At 51.6% G+C, this 19,493-nt stretch overlaps 1 protein-coding gene across 1 annotated transcript in view; it reads left to right on the top strand.

The window, feature by feature from the left end:
* Nucleotides 1–4,915, top strand: part of LOC111151511 (rabphilin 3A like (without C2 domains)) — an 87,559-nt gene extending 82,644 nt beyond the window's left edge. The window contains exons 6-8 of the mRNA XM_022509542.1: nucleotides 381–491; nucleotides 2,827–2,970; nucleotides 4,043–4,915. Coding sequence (XP_022365250.1) covers nucleotides 381–491; nucleotides 2,827–2,970; nucleotides 4,043–4,077 — 290 coding nt within the window. The 3' untranslated portion in view covers nucleotides 4,078–4,915. The remainder of the gene's footprint in view (nucleotides 1–380; nucleotides 492–2,826; nucleotides 2,971–4,042) is intronic.
* Nucleotides 4,916–19,493: the final 14,578 nt, after the last annotated feature.

Raw genomic sequence — 19,493 nt, 5'->3', positions numbered from 1 at the left:
TACACCCTGAGTGTGGCCAGGTGCACGTCTCAGAGCAGTTGTGCCTGCAACCCAAGGGGATAATCGGCTCCTACCAGAGCAAGAGGCTCCCAAGTCTGCCAGTGGGACAGGGTCACCTATGGAGACGGCCAGCTGTAGGGGGGTAAGCCTGAGGCCCAGCCTCTTCACGCCGGCACTCACCTCTTTGGCTGACAGAACGGAGTACCCTGCCATTCCGCTCCCCGGGCCACTGTTTCTGTATCCCAAACACAAGGACCAGCCAAGGTTCCACGCCATTTGGTCCCAGCAGAAGGGAGGCCTGCCCCAGGCCCTCTGCCCGATGTGCCTACTGGTAGTGACCAGGAAGGGTAAGCTCTCATGCTGGTGTCTGTTCTTTCCAGTGGTTTCCAGTGACAGTGACAGTGACTCAGATCTCAGCGCCTCTAGCCTGGAGGACAGACTTCTGACAGGGGTCAGGGAGCCCACAGGTGCCAAGCCCTTCGGGGAAGCAGGTAAGCAGAACGAGGACACTGCTTGTTCCTGAAGCACCTGGTGCCGATGGCGTGGCTGCTTCCTCGGCTCGTGGCCACCCAGCTGGTGTCTGCAGAACTGTTCTTGACAGGGGAGGAGGAGGGGGCGTGGGGCTGGGATGACCAGGAGCTAAGCATTAGCTTCTCTGCAGAGCGGGACATAGAGGAGACCCAGATGGATTGGCAGGGCTGAAGGGAGGATGGCAGATCTAGCACACCTGCCTGCATACCTGGATTCCCCACTAGGCTCCCAGCAAGCATCCCCAGGGTGAGATTTTTTTGTCTCGTGAGTGGTAAGAGCTGTGAACATCAGGTACAAAGTGCCTTGGTCTAGCTCGGCTCTGCCATGAAACCACGGTGGGGCCCTGATTAATACATATCTTTACCTCTAGGGCCTCTGTCTCCCAGAGCATGTGGTCCCCAAAGTGTTTTCTGAGTTTGACCTCTCTGAGCTGGCCTCTATGACCTTGTCATATGAAAGAGAATTAATGGAGCCTGGAGGCTAGCGCAGAGAAAACCTGGGGGCACACTTTTCTTTCCTTTAAACCCACAGAGGGCCTTCCTGGGAAAAGGACCAGGTCAGTTAGAGTTACTCCAGACGGTAGAAAACTGGGGTATTTGAAAAACATTTCAGGGAGGCTGATTTTAATGCATAAGCAGAGAGCTTTATAATAACTGTTCCAAACTGAAAGGACATGCCTCAGGGTGTTGTCCTGGGACCAAGGTGGGGTGATCTGCCAGTGCCAATATGGAGGGAATTCCCGATGGGGATGGCAGTTCAGGCTGGATCAGAGCCGGCAGATGGCTGGCATGCACACTTCCGCTTCCGCTCCTGTGCCCCTGGCAGACATTACTAGTCGATCTCAGGACTCTCCCACAGAGCCTGATACGGCCTCAGAAGCCTCCTCAGCACACTGTTCCAAGTGGTCATTACTGGTAGGTGGAGACCACACAGGAGACGACACTGGTTTCTGGACTAGACGATCTCTGAGCCCTCTCAGTCTCAAGAGTCTAACTTAGAAGAGTGTGAAGGACACTCACCTGCCAGCCTTGGTTTCTGGGGCAGATTTTAAACGCCCCCGCACCGCCCACGCCCCACAGAGCACTGAACCCTCCCTCATACCAGCTCTCAGCCATGACCAAGGGGGTGTGGTAGGTAGGAAGAGATGGAGCACAGAGTAGTACAGGCCTCACCTCTGTGCTCTGTGCTTGGCCACGAGCTAACAGCTATACATAAGGGAAGAGTACTTAGTTAATAAAGGCAACAATTAATAACACCACTGAGGGGCCCCTGGGGGGTTTGTCAGTTGAGCCTCTGTCTTCCCTCGGCTCAGGTCATGATCCCAGAGTCTGAGGATCGAGTCCCGCATCAGGCTCTCTGCTCAGCAGGGAGCCCGCTTCCCCTCTCCCACTGCCCCTCCCCCAACATGTGTGCTTGCTCTCTCTTGCTCATGCTCTCTCTCTCAAATAAATAAATAGAGTCTAAAAAAAACCAAAAACAAACACTGGGGGGCACCCGGCTGGGTCAGGCCATAGAACATGTGACTCCTGATCTCAGGGTCAAGTTCAAGCCCCATGTTGGTGTAGAGACTACTTAAATAAACAAACAAACTTAAAAAAAATCCCATTGAGTTAGTGAATATGTACACCCTTCCCCCTCAATCGGTGAAGGCAGGAAAAACTCATCATTGCTAGTTTTCATGCTGGTGACTTGTTCCTTGCTGAACCCACCTGAAGGCCTATGCAGTGACCTTTGTATATCCTGGACCAGCCAGTACTGGTCAGAGGGTAGAGTCTCCTGAGAACATGGCAGCCATATGGGGCAGCAGGTAAGGGACTCTGAGCAGACAATCCCACAGACATCTAACACAGTTCCAAATGAGAGGATTTTATTTTTTTTTAAGATTTTTTTTATTTTTATTTTTTATTTATTTGACAGAAAGAAATCACAACTAGGCAGGGAGGCAGGCAGAGAGAGAGGGGGAAGCAGGCTCCCTGCTGAGCAGAGAGCCTGGTGTGGGGCTTCGATCCCAGGACCCTGGGATCATGACCCTAGCCGAAGGCAGAGGCTTTAACCCACTGAGCCACCCAGGCACCCCAAGAAGATTTTATTTTTTTACCTATTTTTAAGTAGACCGCTCTCAGCGTGGAGCCCAACATGGGGCTTGAACTCATGACTGTGAGATTGAGACCTGAGCTGAGATCAAGAGTCAGACGCTCAACCAACTGAGCCACCCAGACACCCCCAAACTGAGATTTTAGATCAGCTCCTTATCAGGCTGAGATTATCCCCATCTCAGTTCATGGTCCCTTGCAGGTGGCAGCATGGAGTCCCCCAAGATGGGGCCCCCCCGCCAGTCCAGCCCCCTCTCCGGGAGCCAGAGCAGCCTGGCCAGTGAGACTGGGACCAGCTCTGCAGACCCGCAGGGCACCTCAGCCTGGCCAGACCCAAAGAGCCCCGGTGAGTACCAAGCTGCTCCTTCTAATGCACCCACCTCTCCCTTTTCTGCTTCCCCATGGTCCTCCTTCCTCACCCAGTCCACCCAAACCACAGTGCTAGGTGACGTTCGCAATTCTCTGTTTATTGAGCGCTGTGCCGGGCACGGGGGGATCCGAGGTGAGCCAGACCCCTCTCCTGCCTGCAGTGAACCAACCCGGGCAACTTGGGAGCATCATGCAGTGGGTTCAGGTAGTGTGAGGGACCTCGGTTCTGCCCCCAGTCTCCTTCAAGAAAAAAGCCCCAGCTGGACTTGGCACCTCTGGGCCAGGAGCCGTGGACACGCGGCCCATGCCTTCATCAGCCAGCAGCTGACCTCCCCACCGCCCCGCCCAGTAGTGACTCTCCCACAGGCTGTGTGTGCTGGCAGCAACCCCCCCCACATCGGGAAGCCTTGTGGGAGCTCTCACCCGCTCCCTGTCTTCCCTCCTCCCCTTTCTCCTGCCTCGATGGTGCCAAGAAGCTACGGGCTAGGGCATTTAAGAGAGGCCACAGGTGAGCAGGTCTCTGGAGAGCAAGGCCCTGTGGCCGTGTATGTGGAGTGTACCCTCTCCCCTCCTTCTCCTGAAATCCCCTGCAGAGGACAGTCTGGAATCAGCCACGTTTTAGTCCCAGCCGTGCCACCCACAGACACGTGAACCTGGGCAAACCATCAGATTCAGCCATATGAAATTGCCTCTTTATAGATCAAAAATAGTCAGATGTTGGCATCGATATGACTCAACCTAATATTTGATCTCTCTGCACCCAATTCCATTATTGCTAATGTGGGGACCATGCTGTGTTCCTCATGGGGCTGGGGGTGGATGGGAGAAATGCAACATTCTCGTGGAGTGCGTCCCCTAAGTAGGTCTTCAGCAGATAGCCAGTAAGGCTATCTGTGTGACCCAGGGCATAGAAGGGGCCCCAGGGCTTGCGGAACAAGCTGGGGTAAGTTTTATATTACCACGCCATTCCCAAAGTTCAGGCTGTCGCTGGGGAGGGATCCGGCCTCTGCTCACCCTATAGTGGCCTTTTTTTTTCCTCTCCCCTAAAGGCAAAAGGCCTGCCTGGGCAATTCCCCGTTGCTGACACGACCTCCCAACGCCCCGCCTGCCTGCCCCAGCAGAGACATGTTTGGTGCACGGAGCAGACTTTGCAGTGGAGGAGTTCGAGAGAGAAAGCGAGCTGGGGGGGTCTGGTAAGCAGTCTGCAGCCCTCAGCTGGCCAGCCCTGTTGGACGTGACCTCCGACTCAACCAACCAGTGTTTGGGGGGCTGAGTCTCCTTCCCCCCACTCAGTGCCTTTCTGCCCCCTTTTTCCCTGGGAGCCTTCCTCCCTCCCCTCACCACAGCCATCCCACTCAGCCCTGATCTTTATTTATTGCCCTTCCCTTGCACCCTCCCCGTCTACCTCCATATTCATTTTAAGTTTGGTCTTGTCTTGGGGTGGGCTGGAAGGGCCTGCAGACCAGCCTTATGGGCCCTCCCGTATGCACTGCAGCATGCACTGGGCTGGGCTTTCTCTTATTAATGGAAGAAGAACCCAGTCCTGAACATTGCCCTTCAAAGCTGAGCTTGGGCCCTAGAGATGAGCAGTGGGTCCTAGAGGGTGCAGGGTGAGAAGCTTGCCCACCCTTCCGCCTCCCGAGGGCTCTGGAAGCAGGATCAGCACCCTCCCTTGGCTCAAGATTGGCTCAGGAGCTGCTGTCGAATGCTGGCCCTTGCTTGGGTTTCTGGGGACCCCTCTGATGGCCTCCCCAGGTTCTGCTCAGCCTCTCTCCAGCTCGTGGAGCCTGGAAGGGCTCTGGGGGATACGGTGAATTCCCTCATTGAAGAGCAGTCTTCAGCTGCATCCCCAGCTGGGGGACACGTCTCCCCTAAGCATGAAAAATAATTCAGACAGTGAGCAAATGCTTTTGGAAAACCCTTCCCTGAAGACAGAGCTTGAGAGAGAGAGAGAGAGAGAGAGAGAGAGAGAGAGAGAGAGTGTGTGTGTGTGTGTGTGTGTGTGTGTGTGTGTGTGTTGGTATCCTCATCTCTCCATCCGGCCACTCTCCCACTGCCCCGTACTCCTGTTCCTTGAAGGGCCTTCTCTCCGGGCTCTCAGGCCCTCACCGTTAGCTTTTTTGCCCTTGCCGCTGGCAGATGGTAAAAAGACAGACTGTTTCCCTGTGACAAGTTATGCTTCAAAATTTGTAACAATAAAGATTAGAATTTGCATTGAGCCAGTGTGTTGCCCCAAAGACCACAGTCACTTGTGTTTCTGAGATGCATCGATAGAGAAATGGTTGGAAAAGATGTAGTGTGTTGCTTGCAGTGAAAAGAATGAGCTCAATCTCTGTGTGGTAGAACTCACAACCCTCGTGTTGAATGGAAAAACAAGGCCATTTCTGCTTAGAAAAAAATTTAAGTATACATACAAATAATCAAAATGAGTTGTATGAACTTTTTTTAAAGCTTTTATTTATTTATTTGACAGAGACACACACACAGTGAGAGAGGGAACACAAGCAGAGGGAGTGGGAGAGGGAGAAGTAGATTCCCCGCTGAGCAGGGAGCCCGATGCGGAACTCAATCCTAGGACCCTGGGATCACAACCCGAGCCAAAGGCAGATGCTGAACAACTGAGCCACCCAGGTGCCCCAGAGTTGTAAGAACTTCTGTGCACAGATGTGAAAATGCTTGTAAAATAGACAGGGACTTGTGGTTCAATAGAGCAGACTGAACACATTTTTATTTCTTCTTACCCCCAAGCTCCACCAGGACGACCTAAAGGAATGAAGTGGCATAAATTACAAAGCCGTAAAGGAGAGGAGAGGGATGGCAACAGAGAGGAGAGGTCTGGGAACTTTGGGAGATGGAAGATACACTGTCAGCTTCCCCAGCTCCCCAAAATGTCTCCAAGGGAGAAAGCCAGCCATGAACAAGACCATTTGCTTTGCAGAATCTGCCAAATTCTCAGAACTCGGAGAGGCCAGGTGTCCCTAAGGTGAAAGTTAGGATGGGTATGAAAATAGTATTGTTGGGAAGACGTTAGATCCCCAAGTCCCTTCTCATCGCCCACATGGCCCTTTCCTGACCCTGGTAGACCCTAGAAGACCCAGGTTTACTGCTGGCCAAGGGTGCACTAGAAGGATTTGGGACTGGGGACCCCAAGCCCAGCCAAAGACTGGAGTGAGGCAGTGGTTAATGGAGAGACTCTCCAGCCCCTTCCCCACTAACAGCTGGCTTATTCTCCATCCACCTGCCCCCAAGGCAAGATGTTATTCAGCCTGTCACTGGGGAATGAACTGAAAAGGTTGATCGATCCTAATGTTGGCGATTCCCCTTCTCTGCCCAGTCACCCCCGTGAGGCCCCTTGTACGCAAGCCCTGCCCACATGTACAGTTTCTAGTAGCTTGGCTGTGTGGCCCTCAGCTGGAACAGGCAGAGGTGCCAACCGTTGACCAAAACCAACAAACCAAAAATAGAGATTCCAATACCCAGGAGAAAGGGGTCAGGGAACAATCCTCCGAGGATACTCACCCATGAAACAGGAAAAGAAAGTTAGTTATAGAGAGACAGCAAGCAAGCAAGTGGGCGGAGGGACAGAGGGGAGAGGGAGAATTTTTTTTTTTAATAAAGATCTATTTATTTATTTATTTGAGAGAGAGAGAGATCTAGCCAGGGGGAGGGTCCCCCCTCTGGGGGAAGGGAAAGAGAATCCTCAAGCCAACCCCATGCTGAGCCCAGGGGCCAATTCCGGGGGCTCGATCTCATAACCCTGAGATCATGACCTGAACTGAAATCGAGTGTAATTTTTTAAAAAAGAAGTGTTAAAATGAAATAAAAAGGAAGTGTCAAGGCTCTTGAAAATTAAAAATATAATAGCAGAATTTAAAAATCCATTAGAGGGGCATCTGGGTGGCTCAGTCAGTTGGGCGTCTGCCTTCAGCTCAGGTCATGATCCCAGGGTCCTGGGATCGAGCCCCACATCGGGCTCTCTGCTCAGCGGGGATCCTGCTTCCTCCCCCCACCCCACCCCACCCTCTGCCTACTTGTGATCTCTCTCTCTCTCTTTCTTTCTCTCTCAAATAAGTAAAATCTTAAAAAATAAATAAATTTAAAAAATAAATAAACATGCATTAGAAGGGATGGAGATGAGAGAAGAATCTCCTGGGAAGTAAAACACAAAAAGAGATGTGAGTGTACAAGGAAAAAGTCAAGAAAATTGGACGACCCAAAGGTAAGGCCCATGAAGAAGGCCAACTTCCAATGGATAGGCATTTCAAACCAAGAAACACACAAAAAAAGGGGGGGGGTTGAAAAGTGTTGAAGACGTTCTCTCCATCACCTGAGGTCTCCCGAAACAGACTCTCGCTCACGGGGCCAGGGCCAGGGTCTGTGAGTGTCTGTCTAACAAGCCACTGGCTGGAGGACCACACGTGTGGGCCAGTGGCCCCCATGCGGACCAGTAGTCATGACCACTGGCTAATATGAATACCCATTGAGTTTTACAAGCCCATCACACCGGACACCATCCCCACCTCCCCCCACTCTCCGAAATTCTAGTTTCATCAATTTGGGGCTCAGCCTTGAAATCAGGATTCTGTAAACCACACATGTCTCCAGTGTGCTGGCAGAAATGGGAACCATTTCACTACAGAAGCTCCTCTGAGTGGGCTCCGGGAGACGTGTACAAAGTGTCAAGAGCAGTACCTTTTTATTAGCCAAAAATTGGAAAGGACCTACGTAGTGTCAACAGAAGAATAGATACATAAGTGGTGATACAGTGTAGTCCAACAATGAAATATCCTGGTGGAAATGAGTGGGTACTCTCAGATGACTCTCACGAGCAACCAGGAGCAAAGAAACAGATGGCAGAAAAATACATACTTTATGACACCATCTATATAGAGATTTTAAAACGGGGTGAAATGACATATATTAACATATATTTTATGCAGCAAAAGAATAAAGAAAGGCACAGGAAGGATAAACAACAGATCTCAAGGCGCATCTCAAGAAGAGGGGGCCCGCTACAGAGGGGTTTCAACGTGTTAGTAATGTTTTAACGTCATTGATGGATAGATAGTTTTACAATGTTTATATCATAGTATTTCATTATGTGTTTTATTTGCATTATTTTATAGTTCTGAAATCTTTCAAAATAAAGCAAGGAACTATAGCAAGCTTTCTTATCATGAAGTTTCAGGATCCCAGGATTAAAAATCCTAAAGGGAGCGGCAGTGCCCTGGAGGGCCCTATAGGACCCAGGATCCAGGGGTGGAATGGGTGAAGTGGGGTAGACCGGAGGAAACTGGGGGGCCCTCACTGCTTGGAGGTGCAGAAGAGCAGCAAGGGGGGGTGCGTGGGTGGCTCAGTGGGTTAAGCCTCTGCCTTTGGCTCGGGTCATGATCTCAGGGTCCTGGGATCGAGGCCCGTGTCGGGCTCTCTGCTCAGCGGGGAGCCTGCTTCCTCCTCTCCCTGCCTGCCTTTCTGCCTACTTGTGATCTCTGTCCGTCAGATAAATAAATAAAATCTTTAAAAAACAAAAAAATAATAAATAAAAAATCCTAAAGGGATAAAAGAAAAAAAGCAACAAGTCACATACCAAGGATCAGGGATTTTAAATGGCATTGAAATTCTCAAACCAGATTTTTTTTTTAATATTTTATTTATTTATTTGACAGCGCAAGAAGGCAGAGCAGCAGGCAGAGGTAGAGGGAGAAGCAGGCTGTCCATGGAGCAGGAAGTCCGATGTGGGACTCGATCTCAGGACCCTGGGATCATGACCTGAGCCAAAGGCAGCTGCTTAACCAAGTGAGCCACCCAGGGTTGTTTTTTTTTTTAAAAGATTTTATTTATTTATTTATTTATGTATCAGAGAGAGAGAGCACAAGCAGGGGAGAGTGGCAGGCAGAGGGAGAAGCAGGTTCCCCACTGAGCAAGGAGCCCAATGTGGGACTCAATCCCAGGACCCTAGGATCATAACCTGAACTGAAGGTAGAAGCTCAACCAACTGAGCCACCCAGGCGTCCCTCTCAAAGCAGATTTTGAAGTATTATCTTCTGAATTCTGATAGGAAATGTTTTCTAATCTAGATTTGTACCCAGCCAAATCTCAGTGATGGTAGAATGAAGATATTTTCAGACACGTGAGATTTTTAAATAATTGACCTCCCATACATTCTTTCTCAGGCAGCTAAAGGATGTGCTCCAGCCAGACAAGGGAGAAAACCAGGAAAGAGGATAGCGGGGACTGGAAACTGGAGATCCAACACAGGAGAGGGGCAGAAAGAGACCCCAGGATGATGATAGTGGCTGTGTGGCTGGGCTAGAGGCCAAGATTGGAGCATGAGCACAGAGGCAGTATATAAGGATATACAGAAGGGTAAGAAGCATATGTGTGTTGGGGAGCATGTATATGGTATGATATTTTATATTGTGTTATATAATATGTAATACCGAAAAATCAAGAAATCGAATTTGATACCGAATTGAATTTTGGTACAAAAGTGAATACCAGTAGAATGGTTAGGGGTTCAAATGGTTGCCTAGAGTGGGAGTGAGGAGGCGTGGGGCTTCTGCCCTATTTTATAAACCTTGAAGGACAGTTGTTCTTATTTCCACAATATACTATATCACATTTCTTTTTTTCTTTTTTTTTTTTTTAAGATTCTAGTTATTTGACAGAGGGAGAGACACAGCAAGAGAGGGAACACAAGCAGGGGGAGTGGGAGAGGGAGAAGCAGGCTCCCCGCTGAGCAGGGAGCCCAGTGCATGGCTGGATCCCAGGACCCTACGATCACCACCTGAGCCGAAGGCAGACACTTAATGACTGAACCACTCAGGCACCCCTCTATCGCATTTCTAACACTGAGCTCTTATTAAAGGGAAAAAAAAAAAAAAAAAAAAAAAAACTCGGGATAAACCCGCAGGGTAGGAGTGAGAATCCTGAGCCATAACAGGTGAGGGAGAGGGAGCAACAAGGACCTGCAGGGCAGAGAAAACACAGCCCAGGAGGTCTCTATATCCAGATCCTGGCCTGTAAGGGCTGTTTGTCCTGCTTCCTGGCTGTAAGCTACCCCTCAGTAGAAGGACTCCCCCTTAAACCTCTCAGACCTGATGCAGCACAAGCCCCCAGACTCAGCCCCCACCAGACCCCTGTGCCGGGGCCAGACCCAGTCCCCGGAGGGACCTGATCCTACAGTCCCCAAGGTAAACTCCAATTGAGTATCCCAGAGGCATGTCACAGGGTCGATGAGGCTCTGAAGCAGTTTCCTCTTGAGTAAATCTGGAAGTCCTCAGCTTTAGGTGGGAAAGTGGAATGTGGAGGTGGAATGTGGACCCCAAGGGGCCTGGGAGCTGCCAGGAGTCAAGGGTTCTTTGTGGACTGGTCTGGGAACCAAGAAATCTTTTTTTTTTTTTCCCTTTTCTTTCTTTCTTTCTTTCTTTCTTTCTTTCTTTTAACAAAAGTGCTTTTTGAGTCTCAAACAGGCAAACTTATGAATTAACTTTTGGAGCTGAAGCTTTCATGGCAGCGGGTGGAGAATGTCAGGGAGTACAGACATGATCTGATTGGTCCCCAACGCAGGATAACCCAAGCAGTCCCTAAAAGAGATAGCAGGTGTAGAGCTCATAAAGTTCGAACACCTTGTGTCAAATCCCAGCTCCACCACTTAGTACCTGAAATTATGGTTACATCTCTGTGCCTCAGTTTCTCAGCTATAAAATGGGATAGTACTTCCTTCATAGGACTTGTGGAGATTCAAAGCCTGAAAGCACGTATAAAACTCCTACCACTGCTAGTAGTTATGACTCCCATAGAATTCAGACGTGGTGCTTCAGAAGATGCTCCGATGATGTAAGAACATAAGGGCAGAGTGCCTGGGCAACTCGGCCGTTCAAGCATTTGCCTTCAGCTCAGGTCATGAACCCTGGGTCCTGGGTTCAAGGCCCTCATTGGGCTCCCTGCTCAGCGGGGAGTCTGCTTCTCCCTCTGCCTCTGCTCCACCCCCTCCCAAACACTGAGCCACCCAGTCACCCCCTTGAAATTCTCAATAATTTTTAACAAGGGCCCATATTCTCATTCTGCACTGGGCCCTGTATATTATGTGGCTGATCCTGGCCAGTCCTGAATGTTCCTCCTGGGAGCACACTCTGTAAGGACGGCCAGATCCTCTGTCAAGACCTGATGAAGAGAGTCCTTAAACTCTCCACCCTCTGTCTTTGTCACTCCCCATCTATAAGATGGTGGAAAGGAACTAAATAGAGAGTTTTCTTTTTTTTTTTTAAGATTTTTTTTAAGATTTTATTTATTTGATAGAGATCACAAGCAGGCAGAGAGAGGAGGAAGCAGGCTCCCCGCTGAGCAGAGCGCCTGATGCAGGGCTCGATCCCAGGACCCTGGGATCATGACCTGAGCCGAAGACAGAGGCTTTAACCCACTGCGCTGCCCAGGTGCCCCTAAATAGAGAGTTTTCTAATTGTGACCCCCAGAGCTCCCTGAGTTGGGGGTGGGGACACAGGAAGTCCCAGGGGGTAGTTTGGGACCCGTGCCCATCCGTACTGCCAACATAGGGGCTCCCCTTTGACCTGTTCTCTGCTTCATTCATAGCAGGCAGAAGGCTGAGATGGCTAGAAACTGATCTGTCTGGATCACCCACCCCAGGCTGCCCACGCAAGCACCCTGCCTCTCGGGAGGGAGGAGAAGCCTCCAGCATGAGGCTACCAGGTGGAGGGCCCAGCTGCAGGAGAGATGCCCCAGGTACCAGCCAGAAACCCTTGCCAGGGGAGATAGACACCAAACACCCACACGCGCGGACACACGTACACACTAGCGCACACAGACACAGAAAGATGCATCTGTTTACAAACTGCGTGACCGGTTGGTTTAAATCGCTCATCCACAGTGCCAGCAGACCAGCAAAGGCTCTTCTGCGCAGGGGAGGGATGAGACCAAAGGAAAGCCCAGCACTGGCCTTGCTCAGTACTGTGGAGGTGGGGAGGGGAGGTGGATAGAAGCTGGAAGAGCCCTAGGAGCCCCGGACAAGCTGGCCCCCTAGTCTTCAGCCAGACAGGCGAACTCTGAGCAGACCCCGGGATGCCGGCAGCTTCCTCAGTGCCAATTACCGGAGAAACAATTCAGCGTGCTCACCCCCTGCCTCTCAGCAGATACTCTTTGGGGACATTTTAAGTCTGACTGTACCTGCTGAGCCGCTAACAAGTGAATCCTTTCCCTCCCTCCTTCCCTCCCTTCTGACTGCCATCGCTCCACCTCTCTGTCCAGGCTCACGCTTTATGAGGGAAAGGGAACAGAAGGCTAGGTGTTGTCATCCTGCCCCCCGTGCAGAGCCTGGGTTCTACCTCCAGATGGGGTGGGGCAGGGCTGAGCTCCCAAGTCCGTCCACCCACAGGCTCCATCAAAGCAGAGGCCACGTCTCGTTCATCTTAGGTTAGCCGTCAGGGATGTTGCTGGTGGGTGAGTGGGCAGACAGGGCGGATGGAGGGAGGGAGGCAGGGAGGAATGGAACAGAGCCCAAACGTGGCCTTTCCCGATGCTTCGGGCTTTCCAAGTCTAAACAGATGACTCAGCCCCGGTCCCTGCGAAGCACAGCTGCTAATATCTGGGCATGTGGCCCCACGAGTCCTCCTGGAGAGGAACTGTCTTTGTTTAGGAAAATACTCTCAAAGGCTGATCACAGATGATCGCAAGAACACACTTCCCCAGGGGACCAAGGCCACACAAAAGATGCCAGAAGTGAAGAAGGGAGAGAGGTGAGAGACTGAAACCAGAGAGATGGGGATCCCTGACTACAGCCCCCACCACCCCCCGTGTGGCCACGTGCCCCCTTGGGGTGGCTGAAGCATAGGCTGCCATGTCCCGTTGGGTGCCGTTGGCACCACAGGGAAGGAAGCGACTCCTCACCCCGCCCTGACCGTCCCCAGGGTCACCTGCCTGCCTAGATCCTTATGTAGATGGATTTGGGTGAAGAAGGGTCTGAATTTTACATGTTCCAGTGGTTCAAAAGTTAGAGTATGGAAACTCAAGTCCGCCCCCGACCAGGGAGTTAACTCAGCCAAAGTAAGAACTCAGAGTCGAGCAAGCTGACGCTCAGGACAGTACAGGGCCCCTGGCAAAGGCTCTGGCCTCCCCCAGGGCACTGGAGTGGACTCTGAGGGCTCCCGCCCTAGATCTGAGGAGTGTGGAGACCACAGCCAGCGTCTCCACAACTGAGGGGCTTCCCAGAAGTGCCCAAACCAGCGAAGTTCCCAGGACAACTGGGAAGAGCCCATCTCCGTAAACAGCTGACATCTAGGTCACACGTGCCCCGGCTGGCTGCGAGGCGGCTAGACTAAACTCTTCACACACTTCCGTCCGTCCATCCTCACATCACTGGGAGGGCAACATTATTCCTCCCACTCCGCAGATGAAAAAACTGAGGCCGGGAGAGGTTAAGCAATTTACATGAGATAACCTGCCAGCAGGGGGCGGAGCGAGGGTGTGCAGGGGAGGCCCCAGCTCTTAAGCTGTGTGCTCTTGACTCTGGTCTCCTGAGGACCCTCACCTTGTGCACAACTGCAACCAGCAGCCTCAAGCAGCCTCACTCTGCACCCTGGTCCAGGGCCACGGTCTCATTTTCTAGAACCATCCCCATTCCTGCCAGAGCCTTGGCCTTCCTAGGTACCCCCAGCTGTGGATCCTGGAAGGTCTCTGCCACCCCTGTGGAACTCCACCACACACCTGTGGAGTCAGAAGAAACCAGAACACCCCCGCTTCCTGCCCCGGTTTGTAAACTCAGCCCTGTCCCCGCTACAGTCCACCCCCTGTCCCCCATCTGACGGCAGTACCTCCTTTATCCCCTCCAAGCATGGAAGAGCACGGGAAGCGGCATTTCCCGCCCAGCCCAGGGATTTCCAAGCTGGGAATTCAAACAGCTCAGCACGGAATAGGCTCAAACAGAGTCAGCTAATGGAAATAACAAGATGATAAATTATTCCAGGGAAAGAGAGATTTTCCTTATACCCTGCTTGACTCAGAAAACACTGTGATCACGGTAGAAATTGGAGGTGTCGGAGCTGGTATCTGGGGAAAGAGAAATGAAAGCATTCTCCTTTCTGCTGTTAGTACAGCCCTGGGGAGTGAGAGAGAATGTGAGGTCAACCCCAGGCCGGGCACACGGCTGCCCCCAAGCAGGCGTGTCCTCCCTGGAAGCCCCAAGCAGCAGAACCTGCCACCAGCTGGCTGAAGAGGTTGGGGAGTCAAGGGCAGAAAGCCCAGGCCCTGGAGAGAGGCGAAGCTGTATCCTTTTCTTAACTCTGCTGCTAGCTGGCTGTGTGATGTTAGGCAGATAACTTAACCTCTCTGACAGTCTTCTGGAGAGAATAACCGTGAGGATTACATGAAATAGGGTATGGCACATGCTTCAAACATGGCCTCATTCATGTAAAGGCAGTAAATGTCCTGAAGTATCCACTCTTTCTGGCTACACCCACCTCCCAGGATCAGAGGGGGCCCAAAATAGCTACCGAGCTCTGGGGGCAAGCTCTGGGAGGGGAGGAAAGCAAATGCAATTGGATCTACAATCCTGGGGTACCAGGCCCGCCCCAAGGGCCAGCTCCCAGATGGAAGCTCCTGCCCCTGCCCAACACTGTAATTTGGGAGGGGAGAGGGGAGGGTTTGCTTCCCACCAGCCAAGGCACGCTCCCTGTGGTGCTCTCCACCCTCTCTGAAGCTTCCACATAACCAGAGTGCATCCTTTCCCTTGTCAGTTCCAGTCTTGTTTTGGTTTTATGATCGCTTTTTGCCAGTTTTAGGAAAATCATCCCGATACGTAGTAGGAGCACCTTTTTCTCCAGATCAACATAGAAGTGTCTTGTCAGTTTTGCTTGGCTACTCAGGGTGCTACGGAAAGGAGACCTCTCCGTCCCCACGCTCAATGACCCTGGGCCCTTGGGGCGGCGGCCTTCCCCCTGAATGCCCTTGTTAACTCGGCCAGCCCCCCACAGTCCTCCCAGCTGCCTTTGGAACCCGCTGCCCACTGCCCTGGGGCTGCCACAAGGGAGATAAACAGGCTTTACCAAATCATTGTTCGTAATTTGCAGTGAGGCCAAATCTTGGGCTCTGAACCCAGCTCTGTTCTAAAGACATTTATTTTTTATTTTTTTTTACTGTTCAGAGGCCTTTGATTCCTTCACTTCCCCAGAGCTGGCTGAGTTCCCGGGGTTGAGGTTGCCTTGAAATCTGACTGCTGAAGGAGAAAAAGAATTTCCGTCCATTTTGTTGTTAACTCGATCCAGAGTCTGAGCTGGTAACACAAAAATTCCAAACATCCTGGATTGCCTTTCCTTGGCTAGGTTGTTTTGGCGCAAACAGATATGAAACTGGGAAGGAAAGAGAGAAACAAAGTCCCAGTTGCAGGATGAGGCATGCCAAGTGGGGGGCACCCCAAACAGGCCCGAACTTTAGGGGGGCCACAAGCCAGAAAAATCTCCCCCGGATTTGGGGGTTGGCATGCAGCTGCCCATATTTTTATCTTGCCAAGTAAGAATATAAAATCATAGCCGCCATACAAGATCACTCTCATTTCAGAAAAGAAAGGAAAAAGGGGCTCCTAGGTGGCTCAGTGGGTTAAACCACTGCCTTCGGCTTAGGTCGTGATCTCAAGGTCCTGGGAGCCCACATCAGGCTCTCTGCTCAGCGGGGAGCCTGCTTCCCCCTCTCTCTCTGCCTACGTGTGATCTCCCTCTCTGTCAAGTAAATATATAAAATCTTTAAAAAAAAAAAAAAAAGAAAGAAAAGAAAGGAAAAAGAATCAAGAAAAAAGCCATCTTTCTCAAATGAAGTGGATTTAATTTTGTAACAACAGCAACTTACTATGTGGTCCTCTGCTTTTCTTCTTTTGCCATGGCTGCGGAAAACCTGCTTCACGAACATGTCAGCTGACCAGCTTTTGCAAACCCCAGGCAGGATCAAGACTTGGGAGCTGGACGCCAGCACTCCTGGGTCTGTGTCCAGGGCAGCTCCTGTGCTGTTGCATGGGGGGGCCGGGTATTTCCAGGCCTCTCGGAGCAGACACACAGTTTGGCTTTGCATCCCGAGCTCACCACCTCCTATTAGTCATAGGATCCTGCGGAAGACCCATGTGCCTCAGTTTCCCATCTAAAATGGCAGCCAAGGGGTCCCTGGGTGGCTCAGTGGGTTAAAGCCTCTGCCTTCGGCTCAGGTCATGATCTCAGGGTCCTGGGATTGAGCCCCACATCGGGCTCTCTGCTCAGCGGGGAGCCTGCTTCCTCCTCTCTCTCTGCCTACTGTGATCTCTGTCTGTCAAATAAATAAATAAAATCTTAAAAAAATAAATAAAATAAAATAAAATGGCAGCCATGACCATGCACACCTCGTGGGCCCGTGATGAGGCCATGTACCTGGCATCCAGTGCTTGCTCCCTCAGTGTTTGCTGGTGCTTTTTCAACGGGGCTCCCACAGCTCCGTGCGGGTCTGTGTATGTTCAAATGGGTCCAGGGACAGGAGTGATCTTTAGGGAACAGGAAGCATTCCAGACCAGGGAGCAGAGACTCCGTGGATTGGACCCCTGGCAACACAAGGCTGGGCTGGCCCTATGGCTCCAGAAGCTCAGCGAAGTCTCCAGAGATCATACCCAGCTCCGTTTCCCAGGCGCTGAAGCTTTATTTAGCAAAGGTCCTCAGCAGGCACCCAGGCAAAGAGGGGGCTGTCGGAACAGTGATAGGGTTGAAACCCCCACTCCCAGTGCAAGCACATGCGCACGCGCGTGTGCACGTGCACACACACACACACACACACACACTGACGTTCTTTGCCCTCTGAGCACCAGAGCATCTCTGAACACCGACTCTGGTCAGGGGTGCTCGTGTGGTCGCGCGTGCATGTGAGCATGGATGTCTGCATCTGCACGGGCGTGTGCAGATGTGCACACACACGTGTACACATGTGGTCACCTGTACAAGTGCAGGAGTACACACACAGACGCAGGTATGTACATGTGTCTGTGGTTATAGGCATGAGCACAGAGGAATTTAAACAATGGTTCTGACCTCTCTCTCCTTTTCCGCCTGTTCTCCCCTTCCTTCTTCTCCCTTTCTCCCTTTCCAGTAATAAAAAAAAGGCAAGCTGCCGACGGGTCTAGAAGAGGGTCAGGGGACCCGGGAGTCATGCAGATCTGCGTCTGAATCCTAGCCTCAGTGTCCCATCCGTGAGATTCGAGCGTCCGCCTACCAGGCGGTTTCTCACCCTCTCTGTGCCCTGGGTCACTGCCACTTGTGGGGGGCTGTGAGGGCTGAGTGAGTGAGGGGCGGGGCGCTCTCAGACTGGTGCGGGGTACACAGTGGGAGCTTTATGATGGCAACTCTTCAAAAATTTTTTAGAAAAAAAGGAAAAACAAGCATTTAGACTTCTCAGGGGGGATGGAACGGTTCTAAAATTGGATTGTGCTGATGGTTGTGCCACCCTGTAAATCTGCTAAAAATCATTAAGTCCTACACTTAAAACGGGTAAGTTTTATAGTATATAAATTATACCCCAATAAAGCTGTTTTTTTTCCATAAAACATTCAGAGTCGAGTTGCAAAATAATACATGCAGTATCAGTGCCATCTGTGAGAAGTGTTAAACTGTATAAAACAATACTTCTCTAATATAAATATGCGTAGTAAAAATATCAAAGGCGGGTGTGGGGGGCTCCACACCAGCTGCATAATTATGCTTGCCTCCCCCTGGGGGGGTAGGCATGGGACCCAGGAAGGGAAAGTTTTATCTGCGATATTTTATGGTATTGATATTTTTAAAAACCCAGGGAATCCAGGCCACGGTGTCACAGAAACCAGAGCACAAAGGGACAGGGGACGCGAGCAAGTGAAGGACCCGCTCTGGAGGCTCATTTCTCGACTCCGGGGCTGAAATGTGATTATGCATCATGCTTTAGGCAATTTTCAAGGTTATAGTTCACTTTTTTTAAGTTAGAAACCCTCTCAAAAAAAAAAAAAAGATGAAAATGTTCTTTTTGTTGAGAATGCTTTTGGGTTTGTTATGTTAATCTCTATACTCTTATGCATTGAAATTCAAAATAGTTAAAACAAGATAATAGCCTGCCTTGCGGGCTGGGGTGAGGGCTGGTAGAGGGTAAGGAGCCGCCTCTGGGACCACAGACTGAAGCACGTGAGGGGGCGGGGGGGGGGGGGGGGGGGGGGGGGGGGCAGGGCCTGGGGCATTGCCTTGGTCCTCCTTCCTCAACCAGGCCTGGGGTGGCCTTGGCTGTCCTCAGTCCCCGTGGGGGCGACTGAGCTATAGCAGCCCCTCAGCCTGCCTCCCCCCCACCCCGCCCCCAGATCCCAGACACCCTGAGCGCGGGCAGACAGTTGGCAAAGGGGCCTCAGACAGCCTTCCTGATTTACCAGGCTCTCCACGTCTCCCGGCTGATGGATGACCTGTGCTTTCCCTCTCTCCTCCCTCTAAATGCTTCTGTCTCCAAGGCCACCCGCCCAGAGTAGGAGCGCGTGCGCAGGCGGGGAGGAGCTGGGCCCACGGGCTGGCAGGGCCTGGGCTGGCCTTCCCTGCCTCCTTCCACCCCCTGGCCCTGACTGTAACCCTGAGGTCTCGCCCACAGCCAGAGCCAGGCCTGGTTGGTCTGGGTTGCCTAGGTGCTCAGATCCCTCCCCTTCGAGCACTGTGAATTGAGCTCTACCAGCCATGGGCCAGACTCCGTGCTAGATCCATACCCCCGGGGAGCTCCCCGACTAGAAACAATAAACAGGACCTGAACTCTGCAGCTTTGGTAGGGTTGTCAGTCTCTCTAGGAGAAGGTCTTGAGCCGAGATCTGAAAGTGAGAATGAGCCACCCATGGAGGGATTTGGTGCAAGGATATTTTGGAAAAGTAGCTGGCTAGGGATCCCTGGGTGGCTGAGTCCGTTAAGCGACTGACTTCGGCTCAGGTCCTGATCTCAGAGTCCTGGGATGGAGTCCCGGGCAGGGCTCCCACTCAGCATGGAGTCTGCTTGTCCTTCTGCCCCTCCCCCTGCTCGTGGTATGTGCGTGCTCTCTCTCTGCCTCTCTCTCAAATAGACATATAAAATCTTAAAGAAAGAGAAATGAAAAGGAAGGAAGGAAGGAAAGAAGGAAAGAAAGAGAAAGAAAGAAAGAAAGAAAGAGAAAGAGGAAGAAAGAAAGAGAAAGAAAAAGGGAAGAGAAGAAAAGAAAAGACAAAAAGAAAAGGAGCGGGCCAGTACAAATGCTCTGAGGCAAGCCCTTGTTTATGTCCAGGGGCAGGCAGACAAGGGGAGATACTGGGCTCAAGCCCTGTCCCTGACGCAAAGTTACCAGATGACCTTGGACAGGTTGGGTCACCTCTCAGGACCCCGCTTTCCATGTTAGTCAAGGTGTGCTGGGCTTGTGATTCCTGGGTCCCACTCCAGGCCTGCCACCTGGGCTCCCTGGGGGGTGAGTCCTGAGACTGCCCCAGGGGGTTCAAGGTCATCTCAAGTAAGACCCCAC

This window comes from Enhydra lutris, unplaced genomic scaffold (genome assembly GCF_002288905.1).
Source record: "Enhydra lutris kenyoni isolate GAN:26980312 unplaced genomic scaffold, ASM228890v2 scaffoldscaffold26, whole genome shotgun sequence".
Taxonomy (NCBI): Eukaryota; Metazoa; Chordata; class Mammalia; order Carnivora; family Mustelidae; genus Enhydra; species Enhydra lutris.
The sequence above is the reverse complement of the archived record's forward strand: the minus strand, read 5'-3'. Positions and strand labels throughout refer to the sequence as shown.